The 21784-nt window shown below is 48.4% G+C and overlaps 1 protein-coding gene and 1 long non-coding RNA gene across 2 annotated transcripts; one reads left to right on the top strand and one right to left on the bottom strand.

The window, feature by feature from the left end:
• Positions 1 to 105: 105 nt before the first annotated feature.
• Positions 106 to 19781, top strand: ZER1 (zyg-11 related cell cycle regulator). The gene is made up of 16 exons (XM_039561788.1): positions 106 to 742; positions 4552 to 4815; positions 5655 to 5805; positions 6097 to 6533; positions 7407 to 7583; positions 8669 to 8783; positions 9281 to 9427; positions 9669 to 9842; positions 10398 to 10613; positions 11259 to 11300; positions 11635 to 11754; positions 12198 to 12313; positions 12427 to 12615; positions 13580 to 13677; positions 13959 to 14061; positions 15021 to 19781. Exons 2-16 carry the CDS (start codon positions 4658 to 4660, stop codon positions 15076 to 15078), a joined length of 2301 nt encoding a protein of 766 aa, XP_039417722.1. The 5' UTR covers positions 106 to 742; positions 4552 to 4657; the 3' UTR covers positions 15079 to 19781.
• Positions 14160 to 21663, bottom strand: LOC104688279. Its single transcript, XR_002045144.3, has 3 exons — positions 21259 to 21663; positions 20674 to 20738; positions 14160 to 14552 (listed from the first exon to the last, which is right to left on the bottom strand). It is a non-coding gene; the product is annotated as an uncharacterized LOC104688279 (long non-coding RNA).
• Positions 21664 to 21784: the final 121 nt, after the last annotated feature.

The following is a 21784-nucleotide window of genomic DNA, read 5'->3' on the forward strand; positions in this document are numbered from 1 at the left end:
AGGGCGTGGCGACACGGCCGTGGCCACACGGCCCCGCCCCCGCGGCGCTCGCTCTCCGCTAAGCCCCGCCCCTGCCCGGTAAACTCCGCCCCCTCACCGCCTCAGGGCGCTCCTGGAGCCCCGCGGGCCCGCTCCCTGCCCTGTTCCTGCTCCCCGCGCCCCCCGGGACACGGCGTGGGTCCCTCCCCAGGCACCGAGCGCCAGGAGAGACCCCGCGGGCTGGAGCAGCCGGTCCCCCAAGCACTGAGGAGACTCCTGGGGCGGTCGCGCTGTCCCGGGTACGCTCTAGCCCGTGCCTATGGCAGCCGTGAGCGGGGCTCGCGGGAATGGCGCCCCTCAGTGAGGGGGCGCGGTGGGACCCTGGCTGTGCGGTGCCGGCAGCCGCGGCCCCTGAGCGAGGGACGGGCCGGGCTGCGCGCACCTTCCCGGGGAGGCCCTGCCGGGACGCCGCGGCCAAGCTCTGCCCCCCGCAGTGACGTCAGTGCCTCCGCCGCGTGGCGTCACGGCCTTGTGACGTCACGGAACGTCCCCGTCCCCGCCGGGTCCCCGCTGACCGAGCGTTCCGGCCGGGCCGGTGTTTCCGGGGAAGGACTCGGTGGCGCTTCCGGCGCGGGGGTAGGAAGTGACGGCGGGTTTGTTGACAGCGGAGGCCGCGGCGGGGGGAGCGGGCCCGAGCAGGACGCGGACCCCGGCCCGCCCCGGGGAGCCGGGACCAGCCAGGACCAGTCCCCCATGGCGCCAGGTGAGTACCGGTGCCTCCCTCCCCAGCCCGACCCGGGGGCACCGGGCCTGCCCGCCCGGGCGGGGGGAGGAACCGCCGCCCCCGGCAGTGCCGGACGGTGCCCCCGGCGCAGTCCCCATCCCCTCCCGGGGACGGCCAGGAGCAGCCGGGCCCCGCCGAGCAGGGCTCCGGGCCGCGGCAGCAGCTCCGGCGCTGCCCGGCGAGGTGACCTCTGAGTGCCTGGGGGACGAGGGAGGGCTCGCGTTCGGGGCCAGCGCTGCCCGCGGGGTTGATGGAGACCATCGCGGGCTGATGGAGCCCCAGCGACCAGGGAGCCGTGACCAAGGGCTCTAGGTAGTCTTCTTGGGCAGGTGACCTGTGGAATGAAAATCCATGATGTAATTCAGTGAGCTGAAGGAGCATCTTTACTGCAGGCAGATACAAAGATGAACACATTCCCCGGCGAGTGCGAGCTGTCTCGCTTACGATGTCAGTCCTGGCTGGTTGACAGGGTTGGGAGTTTGCTGGGACAGAGTGTAGCTCGATCTCCTCCTACTTCACTTTCCCTAGTGTAAGAAGGGGTGGTGTGTCCCCGCACAGGCAGCCATGACCCATCAATTAATAAAGTCACAGTGATTTGCAGCTGCAAGATGCCAGCTAAAGTGACAGTGCAGTTTCCCTTCAGAGTGTAACCCGTGCCAAACTCTGCATTTACATTACATTTATAATTCTGAAGTCACTGTAATCAGCTCGTGGCAGTGCATATTGTTTGCCCTCTCCTTGGATGAGTCCCTGATGCTGGAAAAGTCAGCTTTGCCAATCATTTTTGTAGCAACAGCATAAACGTTACGTGGTTGGCATGGAGCCACGGTGAGTCAGGCTTGGCTCTGGGCACTGCCTGGAGAGGGGCTGGGAGAGATGATCAGTCTGAAGTCCAAGAGAGAGGATACTGGCACTGGTGGCCCCAGAAGTGCCAGGAGAGGTCCCGAGCCTCACATGCCAGTGCAGCCTGGAATGCTGTAACAATGCATATGCAGCCTGGAAATGAGCAATATTTGCAAAGAGGCTGGTGGGTCCTGGATGCTGGGAATGGGGTAAGTAGAGCTGCCTGTACTGCATCTGGTTTTGGGTCCGTGGATGGCAGGACGTTGCTGTTACTGCACAGAGAGGGCTGGGTGCCCACAGAAAGGGCTTTTGTGCGCCTGCTCTTGAGGCTCTGAGGAACTTAATTCCTTGGGTGCACTAAGATGGAGGCAAATCTGTCAGAGAAATAAACTGGAAAAAATACTGGCAGCTGAAGTTCTGGTCACTTTTCAATTCTTGCTCTTGAATTTTCAGCATCTTTCATGCATCTGTCTTTAACTCTACCAAAACCCACATGGCACCAGGTAGCTCTTTGCTGGAAAAGCACTGGTGGCAGTCACTAGGCAGCTTGATCCTGAAGCTTGTGTGAAGCTTCCTGAGGAGAACAATTAGACAAATGTTAATGATTTTTCAGCCTCTCATTTCTTTGTGTCACACGCCAAGGTTATAACTAGAGACAGTATTGCTCAGGGCAGCTATTGACACTCTTACTTCCCTCTCTGCTGCCAAGGTGTCATGTCTTCAGTCTAAGGAGGGAGAGGCCAGCTTGTGTCCTGGACAAAAGGTCACAGCAGCTGCTCAGATACCTGTAATAAATCAGGAGGATGAAAACTTTTCTTTGGTCTTATTTCACTGGGACAGTTTAACCATTCTTGATATTAAACTTCTGCATGGGATTGTGTTGGTGGATCACAGGGAGCTCAGAAGTTAAAGGGCAGCTGATTTCTTCAGGGCTGAGATCAACTGGCAGCATTGTGCTGGTCTCAGCAGAGAGGGAACAGAGGCTTGTCAGAGAGCCACAGGAAGGCAGTCCTTGCCCTCTGGTGCTCTGAGCTGCTTGGACAAGTCCCAAGCACTGGCTGTTTCCAGCTGCACGTGACAATAGATTGTCAATGGGAATTTGTTTTCGAGTTCTCTGGCCCTCAGTAGTAAACAGTGGAAGAACACTGGCTGCAGGGACCTCCTGTTTGATGGCACAGGGGAACTGGTAGGGACAGCAGAACATGCTTCCCAGCTGGTTCAGATCTTCCTGTCAATCTTGCCTTTCGGGAAAGATTCTCTCCAGCAACCTTCAGGCAAAATCTGCGAGAGGGACTTGTTCTGGAGGTGAGGCCGATTTATCTCCAAAGCAGACACAGGACAGCTTCCTCCCACCTGCATTCCATTTGCCAGGACCTCCCAGCCAGTGAGACAATACACTCAGTGGCCCATTTCAGTCTTGACTTCTCACCTTACTTAACTCCAAAGGAGAGAATTGTGGATTGTGGAGCTCCTCCTTTATCAAAGCTGAAAACCCTCAATTTTCATTGACTGGACCACATGCACCGCAAAGGAACTATTGTGGCACTATTGAGATGTTCTTGTGACCCCCAGCTCAGCACTCTGTGACCAAAAGAGCAAGTTACACCCTTAACACCATATTTGGAGAGAGTTTAAAGTATAATTTTTATGATTGCTGAGGTTTTAGGGGTTTTTACCTCAGCATTAGCTTTTAGAGTGATTAAGCTGAGGAATGGGAGTTAAACTCTCCTCTCTTGTACTGATACCATAGGAATGAAAGAAAGAGCAGCAGAGGCTTTAGAGAAGCAGAGAGCTGGTGACACACAGGTGTCCTGCTATTTGCAGCTGCAGGATAAAGATCAGAAACGGAATATGGTTAAGGACATTTTGCAACAACTTCTCCAGCAACGGCTGCTCAGCTGTAGTGCAGAGAATAACAACTACCTCCACAGCACCAGTGTTCTCAGGGCCAGCAGGGACAGACTTACTGATAGGATAGAGGTTTTATATAATAAATAAACATTTCAACACAATTTTTTTGTGTCTGTGGAAATATGTAGAAAAGTTTTGGTTTGCTTATGTGATTTGACCCTTTGAAAGTGAAATGTAATTGTTGGTCTTCAAGCTGACTCTTCTGGTAACCCCTCAAGGCCCCAGTGAGCAAGTCTTGATACCAGAGCAGTCAGATCATTTCAAATCAGAAAACAGGGATAACTTCCGCCAGTTGTCTGCCTCACCCATCCTTTATCCTGTTCCCAAAATGAAGAAGGGGAAAAGCACCTCGCCTTTTTCCAGTTTAGTCACTTGTACTCCTTTGTGACAGATTTGGGATCGTGAGGGTGAGCTGGATGGAGAGGTGTCCAGCACAGTCACAGTCCTTGCGTTACACTGCACTCAAATGGATCCCAGGCCAGTCCATGTGTTTCCCTCTGGCTTCTGATCCACTTCACGCTCTAGTTCAAGGACTTGCATGAAGCTTCTGGCTTGGCATTACAGAGAAACATGGAGCTTGAAAATTAAACTTGACTTGGAACGTTGGCAAAGAAAATTGCAGGCAGGAAATACAGGGCCACAGATCCCACTGGTGCCATACAAAGGATTAAGTTGACAATAAATGTTCTGCGGGTTTATCCAACCTGCTCTGAAGGAAACCAAGCAATGTGGCTTCTGCCACTTCCCTTTCTGAGGGCCTTTGTCAGCCAGATAACCCTGCAATGAGGAAGCATTTTGCTGTGTAGCCTCATTTCCAAACACAACACACTAACTCATTCCCACAGTATCCCCTTAGAGTGGGAATACCAAGGAATTAAAGGCACACTGCCAGAGAGGCCAAAGTGCTGCAGGTCCTTTTGAGGTCAGCAAGTGATGGGCTGTAAATACAACAAACATCCTGCTGGTGTGGCAGCTTCGTGGGACACTTGCAGTTGTGCTTTTCTCAATGCATCTTTTTTCCCCTCTGCTTATAGCTGTCCTGATGGCCCCATAACTTCATCCCAGAACTTCATTTGAGGGAAGGATCTCCTGCATCAAAAGCTTCCTTCTGCTCTTCTCCTTCCCGTAATTTCCCTCAAAATGGCATCCGACAGTCCCGAGTCACTGATGACCTTGTGCACCGATTACTGCCTTCGCAACCTGGAGGGGACTCTCTGCTACCTCCTGGACAACGAAACACTCCGGCTCCATCCCGACATCTTCCTGCCAAGCGAGATCTGTGACAAACTTGTCAACGAGTACGTTTCAGGCCTGGTTTGGGAAGGAGCTGGGAGCTCAGAGAAGTGGGAGTATAGTTCTCCAAAAAGAATTATGGGGAAGAATTCATAGGGCTCTATTTTTCCAATTGATCATACTGGCAAATAAGGGTTTGCATGAACTTCAGAAGGAAGTGTTCCCTTTTGTACTGCGATCATTCTAATTTCTGTGGTAATCACCCTTTCCAAGTTAGTCAGAGCTCAACGAGATCCTGTTAAAAGGGAAACTAAAAGAGTAAAACCAGAGTGAAACAGTCACTGCTTCTTCCTAGAATGTCAGCGAGCAACAAAGAAGCCTTCCCATTTCCCACCACTAAAGTATTACAACACTCTCTCCAAGCAGAGAAATAAGAGCACAGAGTGCTAACAGGTGTTACATTTTAAGGCTGCTGCTCCCATAGTTTTATAAAGCAACCTGTCTCCAGGGATTTATGTAATTTGGCTGTCACAGTCTCTCTCAGCTGAACTTGTGCCCACAAAGTCTGGCAGAGAATTTTGGCCAGCTAATTTTCTGAAAAATGAAAAAAAAAAAAAAAATCACATTACTAAGTTTAAACAGCTAGTGAAAAAAATCCTGGAGTCTGTGCTTGCCACACACAGAGTCTTGCACTAATCTTTGCCCAAGATTTTTCCTAGGGATTGTTAGTTCTGTGCCAGAAGAGGTGGGTGACTTCCTTTACCCCAAAAGCTGATCTGGGTGATTGGGGGTGGGGGGGGGGGTTTGCTGTGTGCTCATACCTTGGTCACATTTCCTTGTCACCAGTGCGGGTGCCAGAGCTGTGGCTGAGCCTGTGCTGTGCTAACACCATTGCCTCACACAGGTACGTGGAGCTGGTGAAGACAGACAGCATCTTTGAACCCCATGAGAGCTTCTTCACCCTCTTCTCAGACCCACGGAGCACCAGGCTAGCTCGGATCCACCTGCGGGAACACATTGTGCAGGACCAGGACCTGGAGGCCATCAGGAAGCAGGTGGTGTTGCACTGACAACTGCCACATCACATAGCAGCACTGCTGCATGGGCACCAGCTAGAATCCCAGACACACAGAGATTCCCAAGGCTCCATCCTTCCCTGTCCAAGCTTTCTTTGGACTAACCTCAGCTTCTCCCTTCTCAGCTCCCAAAGCCACTGTTGGGAATGACATAGGACTGGTCAAGTTGGGTGATACATGGTCTCAGGCTGTCCCAGTGGGAGGTGTGGAGCAAACAGGGTGGGCACTTTACCTGTGAAATATCTCTAACCTTGATTTCCCTTTTTTCAGGATCTTATTGAGCTCTACCTGACTAACTGTGAGAAGCTGACAGCCAAGAGCCTGCAAACCTTGGTGAGCTTCAGCCACACACTGATCTCCCTGAGCCTCTTTGGCTGCTGCAATATCTTCTACGAGGAGGAGAACCCCGGGGGCTGTGAGGACGACTGCCTGGTGAACCCCACTCGCCAGGTCTTGGTCAAGGACTTCACTTTTGAAGGCTTCAGCCGCCTGCGCTTCCTGAACCTGGGCCGCCTGATCGAGGGGGTAAACGTGGAGACACTGCTGCGGCCCTTGGCCTCCCTTGCAGCTCTCGACCTTTCTGGGATCCAGCTGAATGATGTGGGATTCCTGACCCAGTGGAAGGACAGTCTGGTTTCCTTAGTGCTTTACAACATGGACCTTTCTGAGGAGCACATCCAAGTGATCGCACAGCTTCGCAAGCTCAGGTCAGCAGATCTGTTCTGATAGGGAAAGGTCTTTCAGGAATGGTCTTCTTGCCTGCTACCAAAGAGGCACCCACTGCTGGGTTCAGCTTATAAACCTTCCTGTGAACAGGCTCACTCATTGACTCACTGTACATAACTGACATGTCTAAAGCCAGCCTGAATTTTGCTTGTAAGAAGACACCACTTAGCAGAAACTTCCCATTGGAGAAACAAAAAACAACACACATGACCCCATCGCCCCACTTGGTGTACAACAGGTAGAAGACACTTTAATGAGTGGGATGTTGGCTCCAGTCTTAGGCAAGAGCCAGCAAAGTCTCTCTGCCCTGTAAGGGACCCCACCTGCACACGATGGCTGGTTGGTTTGTCCCACCACTCCTCTAGCAGCAAGATTTCCCCAAAGCTTAAGCATTTAAATACCTGAAAGAAATCAGGATAATGTAATAGCCTGGGGTAGAAAAATTATAAGACTGGGGAGGCAGACAAAAACCTGTGTAACTTAATTTGTGGGATGAGGCAAGATACGTTCCTGGGGATGCACAGATCCTCTGGTGCATCTTAATCTCCAGGTAGAAATGCTCAGGTGGCTGCTGGGATGGAGTTTGGAAAAGGCAGTTTCTGAGCCTGGAGCAATTTCCTTTGTGATGTGTGGCTAGATGATTCACTGTGGTCCATTCCAAGTAGCCCTCTCCCAGATACCTGTGTGCTTTGGTTGAACACAGGGCCAGCTGCTGCTGCCAGAGCCTACAGAACCACATTCCTGTATCTTGGGAAGGAAATAATGATAAATAATAATCACACTTGGCTCTGGTAGGGAGGCAGAAGCCCCAGCTAATGCTTTCCAGGCTGTGAGATGCTCTCTATCACCTGCAGGCACCTGGATATCTCCCGAGACCATCTGTCCAGTTATTACAAGTTCAAGCTGACCCGGCGGGTTCTAAACTTGTTTGTGGAAAACCTGGTGAACCTCACTTCGCTTGACATCTCAGGGCACACCATGCTGGAGAACTGCACTATCCCCAGCATGGAGGAGAAGATGGGCCAGACAAGGTAAGGGAACAGCAATTACTGAGGTCTGTTTGGAGGGATAGATCAGTCAAAGATGAATTAAGAACAGTTCCCTCTTCTAAGTTCCCAAATTCTGTAGGTCTAATTAGTACTAAAAAGCAGGATACAACTCCTGCCAGCTTCCCCTGACAGTAAAGACTGGTGTGAGAATCAGCTGTGATTGCTGTATGCAACACATGTAAGGACTTGTAAGAGTAATAAAGAATTCATCCCATCTGCCTGCCATGCATATCATATTTCAGTTCTTTTCCACACACATTCTCCCAGGGATCTCCTGCAGGAGTTTTTTCTGAAAGGACTCCAAAGCCTTACACATTTCCTACACAAAATATTCTTACCCTTGCTGAGATGCAGACTCTTCTGACAGAACATTTATACACTGAGTCAATACAATAGCATTCATAGGAGGGCTGAGTGTTTTAGGAACTTGGAATCTAAAGGCCTGTTTTCAGATTTGACCTGGATAATGGGCAGATCAACTCTTGGAAATCCTGGTGCCCCTCAGTAGAGGCATACCTGGAGGTCTAGTTTTCCAGATCAGCCAAGAACTCTGCCCTTCCTATAAAGCACTTACTGAACAGAAGCACAGGAATGAGACAGTACTGGCTCCTTTTCACCAGAGCTGGTAAAAATGCACTGGCTCTTGGTCAACAAGGAACATGGCATCAAAAACAGTGTTCCTGCATGCTCACAGAAGCAGATTTAGCCTGTCTGTCACATTGCAAATACATTGGATGAGTGAAACACATCCCTTTAAGAGGAAATTTTCACCCCAGCTAGTGAATTTCCAGGACAAATTTTACCTGGGCAAGCTGCATCCTGTCTGCAGGAATTCTTACTGCTGGTTCCATTCAACACATTCACCTTTCACTCACGATCACTGGGATGAATATTTAGAGTTATGTTCATAAGCAGCTGACTGGTATAAAATGAAGTGTAGCTTTTACTTCTCTGGGTATGAAACAGCACAGTCAGAGTGAATGGAGGGCTGACAGCCATCTTTGTGGCAGGAGACACCTGGAGAAACATGGTACCAACATGAGCAATCTCTTGTTTTTTCACCCCAGCATTGAGCCAGCAAAGAGCAGCATTGCTCCCTTCCGGGGTCTGAAACGACCACTCCAGTTCTTGGGCCTTTTTGAAACATCCCTCTGCCGCCTGACCCATATTCCAGCCTACAAGGTAAGGAGGCTGCAGGAATATTGGCAGTAGGAACTTGTTAGAAGTTGAAAGAACATGAAAATACTGGCTGCCAGTAGAGTGGAGTTCTTTGGGTCTTGGGTGTGACACCTGAGCTCTGACCTTTCAATAACTACTTCATAATGCCAGAAAACTGCCAGAAAGCAAGACCTGTACCCCATGTAGTTTTTATAAGGGTTGAAAAACATGCCTCTTGGAGAAAAGCATGGAGAAATCATCCTGCCTGAAGGATGTCTGTGACTACAGAAAAGGATTTAAGACAGTAGGAGTTCTACTTTTGAATAGCATCCTCCTGCCCCAAAGATGCCTTTTCTCATCCCTCTGGACTGAAAAGTGACTCAACCTCTGTCCCATCCTGGGCTGAAACTACTCTCAGGGCAGAGGGAAGGTATACCCTTCGACCTCTCAGCGTTTCCTTCTCAAGTTGGTTTTCCTCCTTTATAATTTCTCCCCTGACTCTTTTTGCTCCTCCACACCAGGTGAGTGGAGACAAGAACGAAGAGCAAGTCCTGAATGCTATTGAGGCTTACACCGAGCACCGGCCGGAAATCACTTCCCGGGCCATCAACCTGCTTTTCGACATTGCCCGCATCGAGCGCTGCAGCCAGCTGCTGAGAGCCCTCCAGGTAAGCCTTGGCTTCACCCTGACAAGGGGAATTTTGCACTTCCAGTCCTTTTTTCCACCCTGGGACACTGTATCAGGCCATTCCAGAGAAAGTTCCTGTAGCGCAGTGCAACTGGGTACCTTCATTTCCTAAGCACGTTCCTGCAATGCCTGGGCCACACATTCCTTGTGGGCTTCTAACAGTCGCTCCAAGAATTAGCAGCGAGTCTGTGGCACTAAAGCTCCCTGTTGCTTCACTGCAGCTGGTGATCACAGCCCTCAAGTGCCACAAGGATGACAAAAACATCCAGGTGACGGGCAGCGCGGCACTGTTCTACTTGACCAACTCCGAGTACCGCATGGAGCAGAGCGTGAAGCTGCGGCGCCAGGTCATCCAGGTGGTGCTGAACGGCATGGAGTCCTACCAGGAGGTCACAGTAAGAGCAGCCCAGGCTCCTTTGGTTCCCACAGTCCTCTTTCCCTGGTGTCAGCATTTGGGTTTCCTCTGCCTGCAGGGAGTTAAACAAGGCAGAGGAGTTACTGCCCAGGTCTGCTCCTGGCCTCCACTCAGCAATGAGGATTCGATGCAGGGTGCTCCTTTTTATCCATGGACAGTGGTCAAAGGGTGTATGTGACACACAGACACCCAGCACTGACTGTGAGGTGAAATCGTGGGTAAAGGGGGTATTGAGTCAATGGAAAGAAACATCTCAAATCTCTGTACTGGACATCAGCTGTGTAGAGAGCCCACAGGCAGCGAGGAACTGGCTCGGAAAGCAATGGGCCCTGGGTAATTGGGTGGCCTTACGAGGCTGGGGTGACAGTCATGAAGCACGGCTAAAGTACAGCACTAGATCAGAGGGTAACAGAAATCTCAGTAGCTGTAATCAGGCAAGAAGATGGTTTCAATACCAAGCAGCAAGGAAACATGAGGCGGCGGGGTCTGTGATTTTGTAGCCACTTGGCCCAATGTTTGCTTCCTTTTGACCCAGGTACAGCGGAACTGCTGCCTGACACTGTGTAACTTCAGCATTCCCGAGGAGCTGGAGTTCCAGTACCGCCGAGTGAACGAGCTGCTGCTGAACATTCTCAACCAGAGCCGGCAGGACGAGTCCATCCAGCGCATCGCTGTGCACCTCTGCAATGCCCTGGTCTGCCAGGTGGACAATGACCACAAAGAAGCTGTGGGCAAGATGGGGTTTGTCATGGTTGGTATGGTCCCAAGGTGTCTACTTATCCATAACCCAGGCTGGTACAATTCCCTTGCAGCTGTCCATGAGATGCCTCCAGCCATGATCCAACCTCTCAATATCACTGGAGGGAACCAGCATCCCTGCTGACCTCTCCTGGAACCTACCCCTTTACTGGCTTACCAACACTGGAAGTTACGATCACAGAGACAGGCTGGTGTGAGGGCAGAAAGGCACTGTAACCTTACACCTGACCTCACCACATCGGGTTATTTCCAGATCTGGTGCCACCATGTGACTGGCTCCTCCTTCTCCCCAAGTTTGCATCAGCTTCCCAACTCAATCCATATCCCTCATCTTTTCCACGAACTGCAGAGGCTGTTGTTTTGGTGCAGTTATGCCACATCCCAGACCTTGTCATACAGATCAAAACTGACTCAACTGCAAACTCAACATCTCAGGGACTGTGGCATAGTTCAGCTCTGTGAATACTTGCAACTTGGAACATAACCCAGTCCCACTGGTTTAGAGAAAGAGATACCAAGTAGGTTCTCTGCAAAAGATCAAAATTGGCCATAACTGCTGTGATACTACAGGGCTGGTTAAGTTTTAGCTCCATGACTTTTGAACTGTTTTTCACTCTTTCTCTTTCTTTGTCCACAGACAATGCTAAAGTTGATTCAGAAGAAGTTGGCTGATAAAACGGTGAGTGTTTCCCAAAAAAACCATATACATAGAGTATTTTTTCTTCAGTCTGACTTAGGCATGGAGATCAGCCCAGACTGCCAGCTCAGCTTCTCTAACAAACACAAGACATCTCAGCTGACACTGTAGAATTTCTTGTCCCGGGGTGAGGGCAGGGGAATGTGACAAGGAAGCAAAAATATTAAACAAAAAACCCACTTACTGACAAGTTGTAAGTGAACAAGGTTTTCTTACCTCTGAAGTCATCTAGGGTGATGCCAGAGAGGAAACAGGTGATTGGTTTGCACCAGGCTCCTGCATTAGCATAGCTCTGATTCTGTCCCTTTCCCTATAGTGTGATCAGGTGATGGAGTTCTCCTGGAGTGCCCTCTGGAACATCACTGATGAGACCCCAGATAACTGCGAGATGTTCCTTAACTACAGTGGCATGAAACTGTTCTTGGAGTGCTTGAAAGTAAGTGTCTGATTGTCTCTGGAGAGATGCTGACAGGAGCAGCGGAGATGCAGGTGCCTGGGCAGCATCCCTGGCTCTACTCCTCTCCAAGCATTACTTCCTACATTGCACAAACAGGAAAGTAAAAGCTCGTGCAAGTTCTTCTTGCTCACATCATTCCACCCGGCCAGTAGAACAGAGAAACTTACAGTGAACACATCTTCCCCTTTCCCCATCTTTGCTCAGCCCCCTCAAGCAGAGCAGCAGTGCACAGTGGGCCTGGTTTTGATCCTCTCTTTTCGCACATACCTTTAGCACCATTTGGCACCTGCCAAGGAGCCATTGCTGACTACCCAAAATTACTGAGCTTGTCTAGATGCACTGTACAGCCTTTTCCCAGGGTTGCTTGTTCTCAGCATCACCACAGTCCTACCTGTGCATAACCCTGTTCCTTGCCTGGCCAGGAGTTCCCAGAGAAACAGGAGCTACACCGCAACATGCTGGGCCTCCTGGGCAATGTGGCAGAGGTGAAGGAGCTCCGCCCACAGCTCATGACCTCCCAGTTCATCAGTGTGTTCAGGTGAGTGCCTGGCTGGCGACCAGCTGGGCTCTGATCTCGTCTCCTGAGCCACCTGGAGACTTGTGAATCTTTCCTGCATCAGCAGCTCTAAGTGATCTCTTCTCTCTTGGCAGCAACCTCCTGGAGAGCAAAGCTGATGGGATTGAGGTGTCTTATAATGCCTGTGGAGTGCTCTCCCATATCATGTTTGATGGTCCAGAGGCCTGGGGGATCTGTGAGCCTCACAGAGAGGAGGTTGTGAAGAGGATGTGGGCAGCCATCCAGAGCTGGGATATCAACTCCAGGAGAAATATCAATTACAGGTGAGGAATGGAAAAGTTTGGCCCACTCACCCAGGAGCCAGGATTGTCATAGGAATGAAACACCAACAGAGAGAAAGGAAGAGAGAGAGCCCAGTATGAAGACTCTGTTCAGAGTGAAGGAGAAACATCCTCAGGGACATACTCTTTAGTGAGGGTTTTACATCTTCCTTTGAAACATGTTACATAAGATGCTGAAATTAGACACCTTACATGACAATTCCTATGGGAGAAGTTTGGCAGCCCAGCAGAATTTCTCCTGTATGTTTCTGCTGAAATTGAGTAGCTCAGGAAAACCATGATCTGTCTGGGACTGCCGAAGCATTTTCCTCTGATACTGCTGTCCTTTGCAGTCTGTCCTTTTAAGTCTGTTTGCTTCCCAAAGTCACATGCTTTCACTCGTCTCTGGGGCATATTTAGACACTTAGAAATCCCTTCAAAGGCTAATACAACTGCTGGAATCCTCTAAACCCCTTCCTGTAGGAGGGTATCAGGTACTCAGAATTCCCTTAGTGCTTGGCAGGGATCCAGAACTGGCATTCCAGTGCCTGTTTACAGTATAGACAGTGTAGTATTGTTGTCAGAGGAAACATAGCAACCCTTGCACATGTGCAGCCAGCTTTGCCTGGGTATGGTTTGGCTTTGTCCCTCCTCAAACTCATCCAGTGCTGCTGGATCTCAACTCTTGTGAGGAAATGCCTAATGGAGGATGGAAATCAGTTCCTGGGCTCAGTTGCCTTCATTGCAGCTATTTCTCTGGGGAGCGTGTGCTGAAGTGGTGGGGTCTGTAATCCTGCCAGCACTGCCCTGGGACACAGACTTAGCCTTGGTGCCAAAATCTTTGACGTGCCAATGGATTTACTGCTGTGGTACGTATGAGCAGAGAGTTTGTATTGCTGTGAGTGGCAAAGGTGCTGAAAGAATTAGCTCTCAGATTTTTAACAACTTCTGTAATATTTCTGTGCAGGTCATTTGAACCAATCCTTCGACTTCTTCCACAAGGGATCTCCCCAGTCAGCCAGCACTGGGCCACCTGGGCACTCTATAACCTGGTCTCTGTCTACCGTAAGTTCTCTTTTTGAAATCATATTCCCTGCACTGTAGAAGTTGAGGGAGTGGACCTGAGGCTGTCAGCAGAAAAAGCCTTCCCAGATAAACGATGTAGGTAGAGAAAACCTTCTTTGAATGATTCAGAAATGTCCAGGCAGCACAGCCAAACAAAGGTAATTAGACTTGGTGTGTAGGAAATTCCTTCACTGTCCTGATCCTTCTCCTTCCTCTCCTGGCACCCTTTGTACCACTGTTGTGAGGGTTCACAAGGACCTGCTTTATTCATTTCTCTGCAGCTGACAAGTACTGCCCACTGCTGATCAAAGAAGGTGGGATTCCTCTCCTGAAGGACATGATTAAAATGGCCTCAGCACGACAAGAGACCAAGGAAATGGCCCGGTAGGACACCAGTGCACAAAACTCACAAACTCTCATTTTACCCTTAGTTTAGTTTTTAATTCTTCCACATGAAGAGGAAGCAAAGCAAGGCCTGTAGTGATGTGTATGAGAGGTATGAAGTGAACACAGGAGAAGCAGAGGAAAAAGAGGATGAAAACAGAAGACTAGAGATGTTTATAGGTGGTCAGTACACACAGATCATTACCAGGCAACTGGGTTGTAGATTGGCTTGTTGAGCAAGGGAGCCACATGGCTAATTGCAGTTCTTAAGCCAATATCACTTTTCCCTGTACTTGGGTGGGCTCCCTGTCTTCAGAATCATACTGGCCTGTCACTGAAGTGCCAACTGCACAGTTAAAATGAGAGCATTTTTCAGAAGGTAGAGTCCATCACCCTCGCAATGACACCTTTCTTTGGAGTCATCCTTTCAGAGCTGTAAAAGCCAGCTGCAGTTTCTGATCATTGGCAAAGTGAGAGCTGTAATTTCATACCTGCAGAATGAATAGAAGAGAGAGGTAGAGATCAGGGAATACGTACCTGGTGAGTGGGCAGCAGGTATTCCCACAGCTGAAGGGCTGCTAAATGCTGCAGGGGAGTGGAGCCTGCAGAAGACAGTCACAGTCACACACAGTGCGTGGGATGCGACAGGCGACAGCACAGTGAAGGACAAACATTTGTATTCATGGGTTTCCTGGTAGGATTTAAAGGCATCCAAGGTTTTGAATGTGGGGGTGATGAATGAATGGTCACAACTGAATCTGGATGTGCACTACCATAACTTGACATTCCAAACTGGTTTGTGGAGTTTACTGGTTTTGACACAGTTTGTGTCTCAGATACAAACAGGACACAGTTACACAGAAATCAACTCTGGAACAGTTCTTACCTTACTGTCTCACAGCTGAGATGCAATAAGCTTTAAACTAAACCGTCTCTCCTTGTCCTTGTTTTATCCATAGGAAAGTTATAGAGCACTGCAGTAACTTTAAGGAGGAGAACATGGACACTTCCAGATAGAGGCAATCACCCAATGCCTCTTGCCAGCACTGTATCCAGCTTCTCTCTAACTCACTGTACATAGGGAGGACTCTTTCTTACCAACTCGCCCGTTGGAAGGAAACTTTATGTGTGTGTGTGAGACCCTCAGTAGATGAAGGTGAATAGGGGAGGGGGGAGGGACTTTTTGCACAACAAAATGCTTTCCTTAACTTAGTGGACTTTTTTGTTATGAAGTTTCAGGTTGAAGTTCCGTGTGTATGATTTCTGTATAAAAAGAAAACAAAAAACAAAGACAACTACATTATGTATCTTTTAACCTTTTTATTTTAGACCACACAGAGAGCCTCAAATGACCATGAGCTTGAAGACCTAGTTGTGTGATCACTAGTGTGACATGTCTATTTCCCACTTTTTAGAAAATTCCCTTTTGCTGTACTGCATGAGGTCCTGAGATGTCTGCAAGAACACCAGTCCTGAATCAGCACTGGCTGCTCAGTGGGGTGACAGGCAGTGATGAGTTATTTATTTGGTTAGAGAGGTTGGGGGACAAGAGAGACAGACCAAAAGAACTGACCTTTTAGTGAGATGTATAAATGGAGAAACTAGAGAAGACCTTTCAAGCTAATTCACTCCTTTAAGGGCTTTTTAATAGAAGGCTCACATTAATGGAAGCACTGCTAATTCTGTGTGGGTCATTTGGAAGTAAGACATTCCCAATAAATTCAAGAGGTCTGTTTTGTCCCCATTGGCAGTACAGTAGGATCTGCCAGCCCACCCAGCCTCAGAAGGTATGGGGTGACCAGTAAAACCAGTTACACGTTCTTGGCCACACAGCTTCTCTCTCAAAGGGAGCCTGTTCAGCAAGGCACAAGGTTTGTTCACAAAGGGCTACACACCTGCATTCCAGTCCTTCACCACCTTTTTTAGTTGTGTTCTATTTTGTGGGGAAGGGCTACAAAGCCAATCAGAGTATTTCCCTCTGCGTAATATACTCTGCTAGGCCCTAGTCCAGAGCAGCTGTACCCCCTTGTGCAAGTCCCAGGAAGGGACTGGAGCTGTTCTGCTCTCTCAGTGTCATCACAAGCTGTGCTCAGTAGCATCATAATCTCCCTTCACAGGAAGCTCACTGCAGCACAACTGCTGGAATTGGAGGTGGGGAGTCTCCAGCCAGTCCCAGGAAATAGCACCTTTTGTTCCACCCCAACATCTTCCCCTTTTTCTTGGAAGCAGAAGGCCTTATTCCTATCTGACTCCCAGAAGCACTTAGCAGTGCAGTCCCACTCCCATCAGCAGCATTACTCCAGTCTGTGTGACACAGGTGAGAGTCCTGCTGAGCTAGTCTTCACCTGTAACCTGGAATGGCTCAAGAAGCTGAAGGCCAAGGCTTGCCTCACAGCCAGGCACTCAACAGCACAGCTGTCCATATCGTAGCCCACTGCTCACCACAGTTCTTTGACAATTCACAAATCTTCCCTTAGAAGGGATTCAGAAAAGATTTTGTGCCTGGTAGAGGGCAGATGAGCCCATGGCCATGCAGGCTGGGACACTTCAGGCCTCAGAGCACAGTAACTCGCTGCTCTCTTCCCTCATACACTTTGCTCTCGGATTTGAGTCGCTGCTATGAGGCTCTGCTAATGCACAGAGTTCGTGTCGTCCTTGTGAACACGTTAGAGACGGATCCTTGATCCACAAACTGACACTTTAACTGACAGAACACAACTGCCTGGAGAGGTTTACTTTTACTGCCAATACGGTGTTATTCAATGTCTTTTTTTTTTCTTTTTAACCATACGTCATTTGTTTTGGTATTGTGAGATCTGTACTTTTTTCTTTTAAGTATTTTTCAAACTTATATATATTTTTGTGTCACTTTTAAATTGTTTTCATAAGATTTGCAAAACTTGACAAATTATACTTTTTTGCAGTCATTTGAAATGTATTTTTCTCTCTCACTTATTCCTGTTTCCCAAGAATTTGTGTCCCTATGAGCTTTGAGATAGGGAAGCTTATTTCAAGATCTGTTTTCTGTGTAACATTTGCTAATCTTCCTTCTAGATGCAAAACTAAGAGGGGCTGCAAATACAGCCTAGTTGTTAGGGGAGTCAGGCTTTGTTCTTTAATTCCCCATTTAGTGCTGTTGTCCTTGGGAAGTTGTTTCATGTGGCAGTGCCACTCACCATGTCTGCTTCCTTTCCAATGCCCATATAGTGAAAGCTCCTGCCACTAAAATCTTTAACCACCTGACAAAAAGCATTCAAGATTTTGACTGTGTTGGCAAGGTGGGAGTAGAGCAGAAGGGGCCACATCACAGATGTGAGGTATCAGAAACCCTTGTCCCCAGAAAGCAGCTGCTATGCTGGGGAGACAGTGGAGCTGAGGAACTCCCATCTCAGCTGGAGCAGATCCCAGCCTCTCACTGCAATCCAAGCCAAGCAGCTGGGCTCTACTCTGAGATTTTGGCACAACTACATCAAGGCTAGTGAACAACCAATGACTTGGTTTTATCTGCCTTGAGGCCCCAAAGGTTTGGGTTTTCCAAACCAGTGCTTCCACAAGTTGAGCAGTTACTGGAGTCTCACCTGCTGCATCCCAGACTAACAAGATCTACACTGCATCAAAGCTGTTTCACACTGTAAAGGTGTTTCACACCTCTGTCCTCACTGCTCACAGACCCTCAGCAAGCTGTACCTCAGCCTGAACCAGGATAAAAAGATTTCAATTTCCCAGCAATAAGGAGATGAATGGAACAAGGCCAGGCTGCCAGAAAAGCTCAGTTTGCTGAAATCTGTCACCAATCCCAGGGGAAAGAGGGAACTGTAACCAGGCTGTTACAGAAAGCCTCACATAAGATTTTGAGTCAGGCCACCAGCAAAGTAAATGCCTGAGGCAGCACATTAAAAGGAATAACATCTCTGTTAGAGTAACATGAGCTTTGCCTACAAGCTTTAGTGTCTTCAAGATTTTGTGAGCTGAAAAATAACATTTTCCCTTCAGTAAGGAGCAAAGAGGGAAAAGTATCCTCTGAGCACAATCCAAGAATTCCTGTAACTGGAAGTTTGAAACTAATTTGGGCCTCAGTTTCTCTAACTGAAACAACAGGCATAATGCATGACCTGCAAAGCACTTTTTGGTGGCAAGGATTTAACTGGTGCCATAGATCAGAGCTGAGGACAGAACAGGCCTGCAGATACTGTATCAATGCTCTGCAAAGGAGGGGAGGGCAAAGTGGCAGATTTTTTATGACGGTTTAATGTAAAAGGGGAAGTTGGATACCCTGAAATGCATCCCTCAGGCCTTCCAGCTTTGCTGGATCAAAGGAACAAGCCAGGAAACTTCAACTCCACAGAAAATTATACAGCCAGTGACCAGCCCTGCTCAGAAAACCAGAATGGGGTTCTAGTTTTCAAATGAAAATCCAGCTGGAGAGAAGTTCATAGCATGTAAGGATATTGCAGAGGGGCTCCTTGTGCTCAGTAGCTGTTGGCCCACTCAGACTCTTCATGTTTTCACTACTACATTTCCTTTAATATTCCAAAGCTTGGCAAACAAAGCATGAATGCAACTCAGTAGCTCCCTGCAGAGACTGTGCCAACAAAGGAACCCTCTACCTGAACTGTGCGTGGTTTCCTTCCTGGCTGGAGGCTGCCCTGTCCTTCAGTGGCCCTTTTCAGTGACCCAGCAGTGCCAGGTGCCCATGTTCTCTGGAGCAGATAAGAGCAAATTGGTGAGCAACTTCCCACCAGTGCTTCCATTTTACAAGATCTGTGGGAGGAATTGCTCATAAGGATTGGCATCTACTTGGATGGTGTTTTACACCCAGCAGCACCAGACTTTCTCATCTAGACCAAGCCAAGAAAGTTTAGCACTGATATTTGTGGCAATCAGAACACTGCAGATAATTCATCTGCACCATGGCTGCTATTTCCCTGCACCTTCCTACTGAAATTATTCTCTTCAGCACTGAATCCTACCCAGCTTGTCACCGTGGCTGGGCTTCTGCTGCTGTCACTCTGGTCTCTGCAAAAGATGAGTGGGAAGAAAAGTCTTGGAGCTGTGAGTCAATTCCCTCTCATTACCTGAAGAAGGCAATTAATTTCCAGTAGGGCAAGAGCTAGAGGGCACTGCAGTCAGGCACTATCCATAGAAAAGACATTTCCTTGAGACTGTTTAGGGAGGAGTCTGCCACAGCTCAGGTGTTAGAGGACAACTTGTGCTGGAAAAAGAGAATTAAAAGTAGGGAAACAGCTGGTCTCCACAACAACTATGTGTGTGAAGCACAGAGGGCAGTAGTCATCAGGAATGGATGAAAAGCAACATGGGGGCTGAAGGAGAAGAGAGCACTTAAGGAAATGAGGTAGATATTCTGCTGAACTGAAACACTTCTGCTTTAGCAGACTGTTTTGATTTCACATAATTGTCACTGATTCTCTCTGTAACTCTTTTCTTGTTTTAAAAAAGGTTTTTAAGCTAACTAAATATGTATTTCCTTGTTTTGCAATGAAAATACCCTCAGTTATAATGAGCAAGTGTCTCCTTTTACTCTGTCCATGGACCTACCTGATGCTGAGGCCTGGTTCAAATGTTTGTACCTGGTGAAACTGAGCAAAAAAATCAAAATGCACAACTGTTGCTTCCTTAAAATTCTGAATGAATTAACTTTTCTGTTGTATCCGTTGGATACCTGCTGTGTATTAAACCTAGCGCTCAAGAGTGTCTTCTTCCTTTGTTCTGTGAATGTGGTTTATTTAGGTACATTACTGGTCCACTGGCTGTCACATATTTAATTAAAAATGAAAGGAGCTACCACGTGTTGATGATGCCATTCAGTGCCTTTGCCTTTCATCACTCCAAAAGATACAATACTGCTTGTCAGCAGAAAAAAAGCTGTGGAGGAAGAGAGCACTATTAGGAAATTGTGCAAGAGGAGAAAAAAATCCTCCTGTGCAAGAGGAGAAAAAATATTTGAGTGCCAAGATTGCTCTGAACCCAGTAATGTATCTGCAGGTCACACTCCACAGCCTGGGCTTTGTAAGGGGCAGGATCTGAGCACTTAAGAAAAGCCAATCTGCTTTAAGGCCAGTGTGACTTTCTTCTTAAGACCCTGGTCGTGGAAGGGCTCAGTGCCAGTTAATTCAGTGGTCACTGAGGAGTCTAAAGGAGCAAGGTGAACAGGATGGGAGGAGCATTTGTATGAAATGGAACTGCCTGTGAGAACATGCCCTGTTGTACAGAGAGATACCTCAGCCTTCCAGCAGCATGGGGTCCCTAGCTGGAATGCCATAGGAAGCAAGATACTCCGCTCAGAAACTTGCTAGTAGAGACTTTCTGGAACTGAGCCTAATTTCAACCAGTCACTGAGGCTGAAACCCTTGAGAAAGATATAAACTCTGATCTCTGCAAGACTGGTTTCAAAGCTGAAGGAGAAGATAAAAAGAGTAACATGCACCAATTTGTTTTAATCACAAAGAGTTAAGAATACATTCCTTAGGAAAGATTATTCTAGAACATCAAAATGTTTCTACTTTCAGGTGAATAATATTATCACTACCCAAATTTCTTTCATTAAGCTTTAAAATTTACACCTCTCTGTGAAGAAGGAAAGACACTACCCACCTTTTTCCAAGCACCAGTACAGCCTGAGGTGTCTGAGGAAAGAGAGCCATAGGCTTTGCATTTACCTAGAATTTAAAAAAAAACAAAAAACCAAGAGGGTTTGAATGATTGCTGGAAATTTAGTATACAATTTTTATTAACATTTCAACCCAGCTGTCTCAGGTAAACCATTTAAGCACACAACCAGGTGCTTTCCTGGCATCAGCAGGTGGACTTATGCGAAGAGACTAAAATAATCAATTTGTGGGCAAACAATACCAAGAAATCAACTACTTGTCAGGTGCTGGAGGGTAAACTTATAAAGAATATGATACTTCTCTCCAAACTTTTATTGGGAAAGAAGGTTACAAAAGCAGCAAGGTATATCTATGTTAAAACTGAAAGGAGTTAAAAGAGAAAGCACTGATTTTGGAACTTTTACAGACCTGTGATGACATTCATCTCCCTTAGACACTCAAAGTGTAAACAGATATGTGCTGTAGTCACCTTGGCTTTTTTTATTGTTAGCAAGAGAGAAAAACGCATCTCAGGTGCAATTCAATTGCTTTTAGGCGTCTGTTCCAGCTGAGAAGAATTTATACACACCTGCTTCCCTCGGCAGCCCTCAGGGGAGTTCAGCGACCTCACCCAGCCAGAAGCCTCTTGACTGCAGACATCCCAACCAGATCAAATCCCTCCTCGAGTTGTGTCAGACATTCTCCACGTTCTGTTTGGTTAATGGGGCCGTGTAGCTGCTTCCAGCCAGGCACAGCCTCTCTGCGGTTCTTGCCGGGGGATGGAAACTCACCCATGGAATAACCACGTAGGCGAGAGCAGAGTTAACGCAGTGCAGCGCCTCGGGAACCGCCTCGAGGAGCCTTTGAACGGCACCTGCTGCCCGATCCATCACTGCCAGACCCTTCCATGCTCCGTGCACCCAGCAGTGTCTGCCCCGGTGTAACGGAGCCTCTGGACAGGTTGCCCAGCCCTGCGCTCCAGAGCCCGGGGCGAGGGAGGGAGGACACACGGGAAGGGCTCAGGGAAAACACTCCTCGGGGAAAGGCCCCGCAGGGCCGACTCGCAGGGCACAACAAAGCCGGGGCGCTGTGGGGGACGAAAGGAGCCGGGTGAC

This window comes from Corvus cornix, chromosome 17 (genome assembly GCF_000738735.6).
Source record: "Corvus cornix cornix isolate S_Up_H32 chromosome 17, ASM73873v5, whole genome shotgun sequence".
Taxonomy (NCBI): Eukaryota; Metazoa; Chordata; class Aves; order Passeriformes; family Corvidae; genus Corvus; species Corvus cornix.

Bases quoted from the DNA above. Each gene is read 5' to 3' on its own strand.
- ZER1 (XM_039561788.1), top strand. From the start codon at position 4,658: ATGGCATCCGACAGTCCCGAGTCACTGATGACCTTGTGCACCGATTAC. The intron at 12,314-12,426 runs GTGAGTGCCTGG...CTCTCTTGGCAG, and splicing joins CAGTTCATCAGTGTGTTCAG to CAACCTCCTGGAGAGCAAAG. The intron at 14,062-15,020 runs GTAGGACACCAG...TTTTATCCATAG, and splicing joins GAGACCAAGGAAATGGCCCG to GAAAGTTATAGAGCACTGCA.